The 14739-nt window shown below is 35.7% G+C and overlaps 1 protein-coding gene across 1 annotated transcript in view; it reads right to left on the reverse strand.

Annotated features, from left to right (window-relative positions):
• The window catches only part of PDS5B (PDS5 cohesin associated factor B), a 165045-nt gene that overhangs the window by 121121 nt on the left and 29185 nt on the right, over positions 1-14739 (reverse strand). The window contains exon 2 of the mRNA XM_069467361.1: positions 221-347. Coding sequence (XP_069323462.1) covers positions 221-328 — 108 coding nt within the window. The 5' untranslated portion in view covers positions 329-347. The remainder of the gene's footprint in view (positions 1-220; positions 348-14739) is intronic.

The following is a 14739-nucleotide window of genomic DNA, read 5'->3' on the forward strand; positions in this document are numbered from 1 at the left end:
AGTAAGTCCTAGAAAATCTAAGCTTCACCTTTCTAATTGCTTTCTCATTAGTGATAGCCAAGGAATCACTACTGTTCCTCATCTACTCCCTTAGATCCTTTCTCTTACATTTGCTGCTTTGCTTTTTTAAGTTGCCCTAAAATATACAGCCCTATGTGATTTCTACATGAGATCCCTGCCTTAAACAGATGTCCAAAAGAACATACTCAATTTTACTCACCTTTAACCGTCTCACCATCTCCTCTTTAGATATTTTATCTGAGATTTCCTTGACACCAGGAGGATAAGTAATTTTTCCATCATTGGTCCTTGTCTTTGAATGAGCCATGACGGAAATACTTTTATCCCTAAAACAAGGAAACTATTAGATGCAAACCAAAATATAGGCATAAACAACATTAATAATAAACATGAAAGGTAAGCTGCCCCCCAATTTATAACTACCTCCTAATTTATAGTAATTCACTTATCTAATTAATAAAAATCACTCTACTAAACATGTCCCAAAATTATTTTTAAAAAACAAAACTTACTTTTAGTTTCATTCCCAACCCTCCAACTAAAACAAAAAAAAACTATAAATGCTAGTATAAAATAAATATCCAAACATAAGCATATTTATAAAAGCACCACAAATTACTCAAAATTTAAGAAAAAACAGGAACCCAGAGAAGTGAATGGAACACTGGAGCATTATAGCCACTTATGCTCTGAGAGCATTTGTCAATTCTTACAAATGTAGAATTTAGTTTTGGTGGGCTCAAGAACAAGGGAAACGGGTAAATCAGTACCAAGGCAGAGGCAAATAAGAAACTCTCCTAATATTAATGTAGGGCGCTATCCCACCTCAAAAACATATACCTGCAAAGGAGCGGGTAAGCCAAAAATCAACATATGCTGCCCCTTTCCCCCACCCCTTACAGGGGACAGCAGAGAAGGCTGCTTTGGTACTAAACACAGCAAGGTAATGACAGATACAGGACAGGAATAGCTGATTTGTTTTGGCCATGGGCCAGCACATTTGCTGAGGTTCACATGACCCAAGTGATCCAGAGAACTTCAAAACATGAGTTAAGTGATCTCTTAACTAATAGTATCCCCAAGCACTTAACATAAGTAAATCCAAGTCCTGCCTAGAGAAGGACACCTTCATCCTAAGCATTAAAGAATTTCCACTATGTGTTTCTAGGACAATGAGCAGTATCAAGTCAAAAATAATCAAGCACTAAGGAAACAACTATGAGCAAGAACCAGCAGGAATACCAGACACCAAGAACAGACGCACAATTCTTCAGATATTACAAACATCAAATAGATCATGAAACTACTATACTTATCTTAAAGAAATAAAAGACAACTCTGAAAATATCTGCAGGAAATAATTATAAAGAGTAAACTAGAAGATTTGAAAAAAAGAAAACTTCTAAAAATGAAAAAAATACTACTGAAATTAAAACTCAGTCGATGAGTTTATTAGCAGATAGAAAAAAACTATCAGAATTAGTGAACTAAGCGATGTGTGGTGACTCATGACCATAATCCCAGCACTTTGGGAGGCCAAGGCAGGAGGATCACTTGAGGCCAGGAATTTCAGACCAGCCTGAGCAACATTACAAGACCCCATCTCTAAAAAAAATAAATAAGAAAACATTAGTTGGGTATGGTGGCACATGCCTGTAGTCCCAGCTACTCAGGAGGATGAGGCTAGAGATCACTTAAGCCCAAGGGTCGGCTGCAGTGAGCTAAGATCTTGCCACTGCACTCCAGCCTGGGTGACAGAGTGAGACCCCCCCTCTCAAAAAAAAAAAAAAAAAAAAAATTAATGAACTGAAAGAGAACTCAGAAGAAATTATCCAGACTACAACACAGAGAAACATAAAATTGAAATATACAGAAGGACAGAAAGGCCTAACTGTAACCTATGAATCACAGGAGTACCAGAAGGATAGGAATGAGACAGAGGCCAAATACCTATAGAGAATATCACAAAATACCAAGCTACAAATTCAAGAAGCCAAACAAGATTAAATTCAAATAACAATAATAATAATCCCAGAAAACAAACAAAATCTTAAAGCAAACATTACTGTGAACAGAATAGCATTTAAACCAATAAGTGAGTTCTCAACAGCAAAAATGTAAGCCAGAAGACAGCAAAATATCATCTTCAATGTGGAGAAAGAATGTAATTGCAAACCTAAAGTTTACAACCAAGGAATATAATTTTTAAGAATAGGGTGAAATAAGGACAAATTACCCAAACAAAAATTGAGAGCTCTAGTAAGTATGTATAAAGCACTTAGAAAATTGTTTAGCACATACTAAGTACTACATACTATGTGAATATAATACAGACGGATCAGATTAAAAGGGCAAGATTTTTATAATTTCAATATAACGAGCTTAAAAGACAGTGAAAATAATGTGGATATGAGATGTTTAAAAAGATGGCAAGATAAACCATGTAAATACTAAACAAAAGAAAGCACTTAAGCTAAACATAAATAAAAAAGATAAGTAGACTCCACGAACATTGTTCACCATAAGACATATATAAAAATGTTCAATGCAATGCTATTCAGAATAGCCAAAACAGAAAAACACAAATGCCTATGAACAGTAGAATAAGGCCGGGCGTGGTGGCTCACGCCTGTAATCCTAACACTCTGGGAGGCTTAGGTGGGAGGATCACTCTAGGTCATGAGTTCGAGACCAACCTGAGCAAAAGTGAGACCCCGTCTCTACTAAAAATAGAAATAAATTAGCTGGACAACTACAAATATGTAGAAAAATTAGCTAGGCGTGGTGGCGCATGCCTGTAGGCCCAGCTACTCGGGAGGCTGAGGCAGGAGGATTGCTTGAGCCCAGGAGTTTGAGGTTGCTGTGAGCTAGGCTGATCCCACAGCACTCTAGCCCGGGCAACAGAGTGAGACTCTGTCTCAAAAAAAAAAACCAAAACAAACAAACAAAAAAAAACAGTAGAATGAATATGTAAATAGTAGTATATTCACATTATGGAAAACAATACAGCTATGAGAGTGAAAAAATTGTCTCACACAATAATATCGATTAGCATTACATAAAGCTAAGTGAAAGAAGCCAGATACAAAACACTACATAGTGTATGATCACATTTATGTAACAGTTCAAAAAACATGGACATCTAATCTATAATGTTAAAAGTCAGCATAGTGAAACTTTTGGGGGCAGATGGTAACTGAAAGAGGGATGAGAAGGGAAATCTAAGGTGCTAGTTACACAAGTATTTTCACTTTATGTAAAGTCATAGAGCTAAAGACATAATTTTTGCCCTTTTCTGGATGTATGCTATACTTCAACAAAAAAGTTTAACAGAAAGGATAACAAGAAAAGCTCCATACATTTAAAATTTTAAAAACACTTCTTACTAATCAATCAATCAAAAGAAAATAAGCATAGGATCAACAAAGTCAAAAATCACAAGCCAATCTTACAAATCTGATAATGTAACATTTGAAAATTTAGAAAAAATTGGGAATATATTTTATGACTAAAACTCAAAAAGAAAAAAACTATTAAGAAACAGAATCAATAATCAATAAATCTTTCCACAAGGAAAAATATTCAAGTGTAGAAGGTTTTACTAGTGAGTCCTACTAAATAATTAAGGAAGAAATAATTCCAATGTCATACAAATAGGTCCAAGCAATAGAAGACAAGGGAATTATTTTCATGCAACTAACTGGCACAACCCTGATACCAAAACCCAATGAGAACAATCAGAGAAAAGGAAAAAAAATCACAGACCAATCTTACTCATTAAACACAAATGCAAAACTCCTAAACAAAATATTAGGAAACCAAATGCAGCAATATTCACAAAAAATTGTTCATCCCAGGAATGTAAGTTTAATTCAGCACATTAACAGATTTAAAAAGAAAATCACATTTAAATTAAACATTAAACAGATTAAAAGAAAAATCTCAATAAATGAAGAAAAAATGTTTGATAAAATTCAATAATTCATGACTGTAAAACAAAAAGAAGAAAAAAAGAGGCTTACAAAACTAAGAATTAGACAAAAGTTTCCTTTATCTGAGAAGAGCAGAATGCTATAAGCACCCTGCAGCATAAATCATGCTTACTGATGATCCATTGAAAGAGTTTTATTTGTGATTAGGTACTATACAAACATAACTGCTATCATCACTTTTATTTGACACTGTATTAGAGATGCTAATCAACAAAGGAAAGAAAAAGAAATAAAGGGTATAAGGATTAAAAAGGAACCAGTCACTATTCACAGATGATATGATTACATCTGTAGAAACTCCAAAAGGATTCACAGATAAAACATATAAATTAGTAAGACTGAGTTTAGCAAGGATGTAGAGTAGAAAAATCAATATATAGATAGATGACCTTCAAGTTATAATGAATGGGGTTACATCCCAATAAACCCACTACAAGCTGAAAATATTAAGCCAAAACTGTGTTTCCATCGTAAGTCGAGAAGCATACCAAATGCATCATCATAAAGTTCAAAAATCATTAAGTTAAACCATTATAAGTTAGGGATATCTGTACAAACATAAATCACCCACAGTAACACAATACTTAACGGTGAAAGACTAAATGCTTCCCCCTAAAATCAGAAACAAGAACAGGATGTCCATTCTCAGCATTTTTTTTTTTTTTTTTTTTTTTTTTTTTGAGACAGAGTCTCACTTTGTTGCCCAGGCTAGAGTGAGTGCCGTGGCGTCAGCCTAGCTCACAGCAACCTCAAACTCCTGAGCTCAAGGGATCCTCCTGTCTCAGCCTCCCGAGTAGTTGGGACTACAGGCATGCACCACCATGCCCGGCTAATTTTTTCTATATATATTTTTAGCTGTCCATATAATTTCTTTCTATTTTTAGTAGAGATGGGGTCTCGCTCTTGCTCAGGCTGGTCTCGAACTCCTGAGCTCAAACGATCCGCCCACCTCGGCCTCCCAGAGTGCTAGGATTACAGGCATGAGCCACCATGCTCGGCCTCAGCATTTTTATTCAACATAATACTGTAAGACTCAGGCTAGCACAGTAACATAAGAAACAGAAAATAAAAGGCATACATATTGGAAAAGAAGAAATAAAACCATCCCTACTTCCAGATGAAATGATTCTTTCTCTACACAGAAGATCCCAAAGGAATCCACAAAAATCAAAAAACTACTAGTTCATCATGGTTGCAGGACACAAGATTAAGTGTACTGTGTTTCTATATACAGTCATGCACCACTTAATGACAGGGATACATTCTGAGAAATGTGTTGTTAGGAGATTTCATTGAGAAATGTGTTGTTAGGGGATTTCATCGATGTGGGAACATCATAGAGTGAACTTACATAAACCTAGATGGGATAGCCTAGGCTATATGGTATAGTGGCTATACTACAGCCTATCACACCTAGGCTATAAACCTGTACAGCACGTACTGTACTGAATACTGTAGGCAATTGTAACATTAATTGTATGTTGTGTATCTACATATATCTAATGGTACAGTAATGAAATGGTATTATATGCAGCCTGTGGTGATCGTTGATGGAACTGTCGTTATTCAGAGCACAACTGTATATGAAAACAGTGGCAAGGCAGACCAGTAAGGAAAGAACAGAAAGAATATAATAAAAAATTCTGAGACATTTTCATATCTATATGGGGAAAAAAAAGAGACTGTTCCCATACCTCACACCATATATTAACACAGAATGAATTCCAGGTAAGTTAATAACCTAAATATAAAAGCAAAATGTAAAAGGTTTTACCATCTCATAAGAGAATAACTTTATGACCTAAGGTTAGAAAAGGTACTAAGAACCAAGCTCATTGCCGTGTTCCTTCAGCCAAAGACAACATTCAGCAAAGGCCTAGGATAAATCATTCCAGAGAAAAGGAGATAAATAGGGCAGGCTTTTCTTCCACCAAGCGTGGAGTGGAAGAAAGTCTCTCTGCCTTGTCTCTACAGAGACAAAAGCTGTTCATCATCTATAAAAACAGATACATGATTGTGGCCACATACCAGAGCTAAATGATGTAGACATCCTGACCATGTACCATATACCCATCCATATAGTCAAAAATTTGTCAAGTGCCTATTACTTACAGAACACTTCAGGAGTAACTACAGGGCAAAATGAGTAAGATGGGTCTCAAAACCTACCAAGGGAAAGAGACATTACCCTAAATTATTAAATCACTGTAGATTCTGAAATTATCCTAACAGAAATAGATAATAGGCTTGGGAAAAATACAATATTGGAAGAAAAACCGCTTCTGTAAGTGGATAGGGGCAAAGTGGTAGTAATACACAGAACAAAAAGACAGAAAACAATGAGTAAATCTCAGAGGGGAAAGTTCAGAATTTGTTACTGGACCAGAAGTGTGACTGAAGGAAAGGGTGGAAGGAAGTAAAAGGAGTTAAACAGGAAAAAGATAAGAGCCAACAAAGAGGCAGGTTGCTCAGGTTGCACTTCACTCTTTTAAGCAGTGGTACTATAAGGAGAGGTTTGAAATACCTCATTGAACATAGGGTTATTTCCTCCAAGTAAGACATACTTACTGGTCTTTGTCTACTAAGCAAACTCTATGGACCTTAAAGTCTCAAGTCTTCATTTTAACTTTCCCTGACCTCAACCAGACAGAACTAGACTACTCCCTCCACAGTTAGTCATACTTTGAACCTACTACAATTAGCATTTATCACATATTTATTACACTTCTTATTTCTATCTGTTTCTCCCACTAGACCATAAGCTCCTTAAGACAAGGATAATGTATCATTTTATGCTAGCATCTATTACATATTATAGGTACTACCAGTAGTACTCAGGAAATAATAAATGAATGAATGACCAGAACTATTTTAAGAAAAGTGCAACAGGCAGTACAGACTGGGCAGAGGAGAAATTAAATACAGTAAAATCAGTCAGGAAACTGCTGCAAAATTCCAGGTAAGAAGTAATAAAGAGCTGACTGCAGGCAATGACTGCAAAACAAGAGAAGTGATTCAAAGATGTATGAATAATTATAACAGAGAAGTAGAAGAAGATTGCAAGATTCAAGGCCTTTGTTCCTGGAAAGAACTTATTTAAATTTGTACTGACAATTTAACTGGTGCAATACACTATGCTAAATACCAGGAATGCAATGATGAGCAAATATACAAGCTCTCTGCCCTCACTGTAATAGAGATGGGGAAAAACCAGAGGGAATCAAGTCTAGGGGAAAATTATCTTAGGTACAGAAGGCAACTGTAGATTATAGGTTTAAAATTCTACATAAATTTCAAGACCAGAAAATATTTTAGGACCATCTATTGTTCATACTTTGTGGGTTTATAAGACCAGTAAAGAAAGCGTGAGGGTGAGCTGAGATACCAAGACTGAACCCTGAGGAAATACTCATATTGATAGGGGTTGGGGTGGGGAGGGGGGGGAGTATGAGGGGAGAGACATCAGGAAACAAAACAGAAGAAAATCAAGAAAGGCAGAAAAATGAGGATAATTGTTACAAAAACCTAGGAAAATATGTCTCAAGATGGAGGCGGTGATATTAGTGACGATTACTTCATTGAAAACATACAAAATGACCTCAGCAAATATTCCCTTGAACTTGGTAGGATGATCTTTGAGAAAAAATTTTCCAGAGAATGATGGAAATGAACACCAATTATAAGGTAAGAAAAAGAAGTTAGTAGAAAGAGGAAGCAGAAAGGGAGCAATGAAGAGGAAGAAAGAAGAGTATAGGAAAGAAATAGGATCTTCACTTATCATAAGTCAACGGCAAAAAGGTATTGATATTAGAGCTGCTCCTTAAACAGAAAGTCAAAGAAATTGTTTGACATAATTCCTTTCATCTTTGGGGAATCTCAATTATTCATTCTACAGGTAGGGCAGATAAATCAAAAATGAAAAATAACTATACTTAAAAAATACTTTATATAAAACTGACCTGTACCAAAATCTATTTCAAATTCCATATATGCTACATTACAATGTACTGACATCAATTTCTTTCTCCATTTAAAAACTACAAATTTTAAATTTACTATCACTTTATTGTAAAACGATGATAACCTAGAATTTCCTCTACTTTCAAAGGGTTATTTCAAACAAACACTTTCAGAAAATACTTAAGTTCTAAAAGTATTATAAGCATATTGTTGTATTTACATTTTTATGTCTAGTACCAACAATTAAGTAAAGCAGAAGAAAATATTCTAATACTAAAGAGTTTTGAATAAGTTCAAATAAAACGGTCATTAATTAAAGGAAACATGAGTATTTTTTAATCATACAGTCCTGGGAAGGAAAAAAATCAATGCAATTCATTTTTCACTCCGATATTATCACAGATATAAATAAATGTTCACAGATGAAACTAAATTAGAGACCGCATTAAAAACATGTTAGAACTTTTTGTTGAATGAAAAAGAAAAACAAAGCACTGCATTGAAGAGCAAGGGCAAGAGCAATAGTAACAACAGCAATCCCAATTTTTAGTTGATCTAGGAAGAAATAAAGACTGGCATCTGCCATTTTCTCAATTTTTTCTTAATTATCCACAATGTGATATTAAGTTCATACTCACAGTAATCAAATCAAACCACCACTAGAATCTCTACTTGGCCATGTTTATTAAAAGCTGTTTTTCATCCTGGGATTTCACTCCAGGTTTGAGGTGGAATTAAAAAGAAAACTTAAGATTTGTGAAGAGTTTGTTAACTACAGAGAGCAATCTTCCCCACAACTGGTACCTGTTATAACCAGCAGATGGTGCCCTCCATAAAGACAACCCTTCCTAGTATGTAGTAATTAAACAGTATAAGAAATTGGCCTTATTCTTGTCAAGGGACAACTAAAAATCTAATGGGAGTTTATCCTAAGAGAAAAAAGACAAAATAAGTTATGTTATTCTCAAGTATATAACTGTGAGGCCACATTTATGTATTTCCCAACTATTTAAACAAAAAAGCTGCTTCTTCCACAATGTTATCACTAACCCACCATTCAGCTTGAATTAATCTTTATTAATTCAAACTAAGTAGATTTAATAGTTATGCTTTATCTGCTCTGGTAAAACAGTAATTTTGAAAACTTTAGGATTTCCTTTTAAAAACTGGATCCTTTCTTTGTGTTCATATTTTTGCTAATGTTTATTTATGAAAGTGCAAACATGGTGACTCTCCTGCCTACAACCTTTTTAAGAACCACCAATGTTACAAAAGAGAATGAAGTTTAACTGGCTCAAAGAGAAAAAGATTCCTGGAATATCTCAATTTGCATCCGTTTCTAACTAACAGCACAAAGTATTCTGTTAAATCTCTTTAAAGTAATTCTTTTTATATTAATAGTGATAATATCTCTCATTTATTGAATGATTAGTATTTCTCTGGTCAGCAGTCAGCTCAATGTCCCACTGCATGGGGGAATAAAATTACGTACTTTTCTATCCACATCAAATCTCAAGCACATATTCTTGCAAAATCTTCCTCTCTCAATAGGACTGCCTCTACTTCATAGAGAAAACAGAAGCTCTGTTCAACAGGAACTTCCTCAGTCTCTCATCACCAAATCTACCTGACTGTATATATGCATCCATTTTCTCCTTTCTTCCTCCTACCAGAAAAGGAAGTAGCCCTCCTCATATTAAAAACTAACCCCTTCAAAGGTACACAAAATCCCTTCCTCTACAGGTTTCTCACAGACATTCACTTTGTTATCTCCTTTGCTCTGTATGAGCATCCTCTGTGTCTATCAGATCTTTTCTCTCAGCATTCAAATATACTCTGTTCTGGGATAGAAGGCATTCAGGCAGGAAAGGAAAGAAAATACGACACACCTACTTAGTCTACAAATACCCCTCCAGCTATTGTCTTCTCTCTCAAATTACCTTCACAGCCAAGCATCTCAAAAAGTAATCTATATTTTCTACCTTCAATTCCCCTTCACTTTTTACCCTAATCCAATCTGGCTTCCAAACAGCTCCCCACTCTCACACCCACCTCATCAGCAATAATGGTTTTGCTATGGTCATTGTGGCAGATTGCAAAAAAACAGTAACAAATTTTTCCATTCCTTGTAAATGTGACTTTGCTGCTCCTCCCAAAAATAAGTGTTTTCCCAGCTATTGAACCAAGATGGTCTTACGACTTCCTTTGGTCAATGGGATACTGACAAGCTTAGTAAGTAAGTGTGCTTTGGGTTTGCTGACCTACTGCTCTCAGAATTCTGGCCCTCTTATTCCCGTTTTACTCTGTATGTTTTTGTCCCAAGGTTTTGCCCTAGGCCTTCTTTTAAAGACTTTAAAATAATAAATATACAATCCAACAAGATCTCACTTTTAAACTCCAGTCCACATATTCAACTGTCTACTTAAAATTTCCACTTGAGTATTCTCAAAAACATCATGAACTTAAGATATTCAAAACTAAACAAATTTTCTCCCAACTAAACCTCCTCAAAAAAAAAAAAAAAAAAAAATCCTCATTCTTCTGTCTTCTCTACCTCAGTATGTGGTGCCTTCATGTACTCATTTCTTCCTCCCAGAAAACTGGGAATGATTCTTGACAATTACCCTTCAACATTTAAAATCAATCAAATCCTATAAATGCAGCCTGCAAAACATAAATGGAATTCACCCTATTTGGCCATCACTTCTCCACTACCTAACCTATGCCACATCTAATTCATTCTTCACAGAGCAGCCAGAATAATCTTAATATGCTAATCCCTTCATATCATGGCCTTACTTAGAACTCTTAAATAGTTTCCCACATCCCTTAGAATTAAGTTCCAAATATACTAATCTGACCACTTGCTCATTACACTCCAATCATATCTCTATTCCTTTAAAGACACCAAACCAAGATCCTTCTGTTTCAGGGTGTACTATTCCTTCTGCTTTAAAAAACTTTCTCCTCTCTAGCTCTCATGCCTGGCTAACAATGGTTTTCAAGTCTCATCTGTCAATCAGGGAAGCCATCCCAAATCTATTCAGTCTAAATTAAATCTCTACTGCATGCTCTCACACCACCCCAATATTTTCCCTTCAAACAACTTATCATAAATAGAAATATTAATTCTCTAATGTTCTTTTCACCTGCAGAAGCTCTAAGAAAGAAAAAAATTGAAATTAAAATAAATCATCTAATGTGTTTCCCCTTCTAAACTGTAAACTAGATGAGAGTAGGGATCTTATTTTGCTCACTGCTGTATACCTAATGCATAATACAATCCTGCTTAAAAAGCAAGAGCTCAATAAATATTCTTCATGAGATGAATATTATAACCATGCCCATTTTATAAATGAAAAAACTGAGGCTCAAAGAGATTAAATAACTATGCTAAAGTTATCCGGCAACTGAACTGGAATTGACCCATATCTGATTCCCAAAGCCTATGTCCTTAACTTAACGGTTCCCAACCTTTGCAGCACACGTGAATCCTTTAATAATCAGACCCAAACACCTGCATTTGAAAAAAGCTCCATGAGGATTTTTATGTACCAAGTTGAGTAACAACAGCTTAACAGTATAATATATTGCCAATTCTGCCCACTATCCCTGTAAGCATTTATAATACCTTAGCTATACAAGTACAACAGCTGTAAATAACAAAAATAAATGACAAATAGATCATGGTTTTCAAAGCTCTTTCATGCACATATTTTCCTTCACAATTCTATAAGATAAAAGCAGGAATTATCTCTAGTTTCAGATAAAGAAAAAGTAGTTCATAGATTTTACAAAACTTGTATACAGTCACAATGTAGCAAGTGGCAGAGCCAGTACAAGAGGCCAAGTTTTCTGGTTTCTACTTCAGGCTTTTTAAGGGACCCTGAATTAGAAATTAAGAATCAGAATACTGCAAAAATCAGAGCAAACTGAACAGAAATAAAAATGTTAGACCATCTAGAGGTGGTTAGGCACAGTAGCTCACACCTATAATTCTAGCACTCTGGGAGGCCGAGGCAGGAGGATTACTTGAGTTCAGGAGTTCGAGACTAGCCTGAACAAGAGTGAGACCCCCCCCCCCCATCTCTACTAAACAGACAAGAACAAAAACCTAGCCACACGCCTGTAGTTCCAACTACCTGGGAGGCTGAGGCAGAAGGATCACGTTAGAGCCCAAGAGTCATAAGTTGCAGCGACAATGGACTGTACTCTACCCAGGGCTGCGAGTGAGACTCTGTCTCAACAAAAACAAACAAGGTAACTGAGTACCCCTCCTCACAAACCCCCGCCCCTTCATATTAAAAAAATAAAAAAAAACTGTTTATTAAAAAAATAAAATGTAGACTATCTTTTGGATATGCAAATAGCTCAGCAGAGCAGCTTTATACAAATACCTATAGCTTATTCTACAAGTTTGGCTCCATTTTCTCTTCTATTTTTTTTCTTAAGAGATGGAGTCACATTATGCTGCCAAGGATGGTCTCAAACTCTGGCCTCAAGCAATCCTCCCACCTCAGCCTGCCAAGTAGCTGGGATTACAGGCATGAAGCACTTTCTCTTCTATAAAATGTAGATAGTATCTACTTGGTTAATCACTGCATAGACTATAAAGCACTACACCTGTGGTTTCCAAACTGCACCAAGACATCTCGGAACTCCCAGACACCACAGCAAATTCACAGGCATTGACGAATACTTCAAATTCTAAAAACAAAGCCATTCTGGAGATCTGGCAGATACCAGGTAAACTACTAGCTTAAGGTAGTTCCATTTTAACATGAGATTGTTACTCTACATTCCTTTTGAAGGAAACTTATCTTCTAGAAACTGGGATTTAGGGCAATTGTGATTAAAAACCAAGTATTACATGGAAATCAATGTGAAATAGGAAATGAGGGAGGCAGTGTCCAATCTGTTTCCAACACTTGAGAACTACAGATGCCCAAAAGGCACACACATCCCATTAGTACGTAACTGTCATTATTTAAGCATAAAAAGGAAATATTTTTATTTTAATGTATATGTAATTCTTAGGCCACAAATACTTATTAAGCTATTCGTACCTAACTAAAACAGAACTGTTAGGTATTATTTTTTGGCTCCATGAAAAAATAATGAGACACTAAGGGCACTGGGAACAGAGAACATCTGGGAACCCCTCACCACACTTATTAAGGGATTCTCATAGATGTCTGTTAAGCTGCACTGTTGTACAACACCTTTACTCTTTCTTCACTGGAGACAGGGCAAAGAAAATTCAAAACTGCAAAGATTGAAAATATGACAAAAATGAGTAGGATGGTGACAGGATGCTCATCATCACATTTTGTTCTAGAAAAGCAGGAGGTAAAACTAAAGACTACAATAATTAAAGAAGAAAAAAAATACCCAAATGCTGCCTGTATTATGTTGGTTTATTTAAAGACAAGGGCTAACTTAGCCTTAAAGCCTTGGTTATCTAACAATGGTTTTTCAAACTCTTTAGCAGCTGACTTCTCTTTTCAAACAAAATTTCTCACCAAATTCTAAGTTACAAAATATATTTTCAAAAAGTAAAGGTCTCTGTAGCTGAGGAAGCGCCCAGGACCACAGATGGACCTAACTCCTCCACACATATAACTGCATTCACTAGCACTTCTAGCATTTCAACATACACCTCAGAGATGCTACAGGGAGAGTGTCCCAGACCTTCAATTAGAGCAGTTCGGCTTTATATTAATAGAAGATCTTATTTGAATATTGGTCTGGGTTACAACTCATTGCCTAAAGCTAAGACAATGACTTTCAAACTTTTAATTTTTTTACTTAACACAAGTACATAAATACAGTGGAGGGGAAAGTCTCATAAAATGATATTCTTCTTGTGTGTAATTCATTCTGAGTTTTTCTACTCTAACTGAAACCCAATTTATAAAACTCTGTCCTAAGAACTTATCTCAATGCTTTCTCAGAACTTCTTCCCCAAACCCATTAAAATGGCCAAAGAAATATAAAACCAAGAAAAAAATAATAGCAGTGTTAGAAATGAGATCACTGACAAAGCTCAAAGTCAACACTAGAATACCAGGACTTCAGGAGTCAGTAAACTATCCCCAACACAGAAACATCCACCAGGCTGGGCAGTGCAAGAGCCAGAGAAACCAAAGTGAAGACAATTGTACCCCCATAATGAGCTGAAATAAAAAAATAAAAATAAATAAAAAAAATAAAATAAAAGGATTGATGAATTTTAGAAATAAATATAACATAATCTTAAAAAAAAAAAAAAACCAAAGTGAAGACAAGACAATTCCCTAGTTTGGGGATACCATAATTAACAAACAGAATCTTCCAGTAATATACTCTACCTCTACAGCAACTCTTTCCTAATTTCTGTTAACCACCTCAGCTGAGAGAACACAGAGAAAATAGGATTTTGAAAGTCCACCCGAAACCAAAACAGAATTAAGATAGGCAAAGAGTTTGCACCTGAGTTTTCTTGACTTGGCATAAACTGCAAGGTAAAGTTGGGGTTGTGACCCAAATGCTCTCCCAGCCATCTGTCCTGTTCATGCAAGACACAAGCCCTGCTGGTATGTTCCCAGCTCACATACCCTAAAAATAATCCTACTGTTAAAACCTGTCTCAGCTCATTTACCATACCAGGGTAACCCACACAGAGAGGGAGAACTACAGCTGCCCATTCCCTGAGAGGGCCCATGTAGATCCTAACCTGTACAACTGCTAAAGAAGCCCATAATCACTACCAAAAATGACTAATTTA

The sequence above is a fragment of the Eulemur rufifrons genome, chromosome 4, assembly GCF_041146395.1.
Source record: "Eulemur rufifrons isolate Redbay chromosome 4, OSU_ERuf_1, whole genome shotgun sequence".
In the NCBI taxonomy this organism is placed as follows: Eukaryota; Metazoa; Chordata; class Mammalia; order Primates; family Lemuridae; genus Eulemur; species Eulemur rufifrons.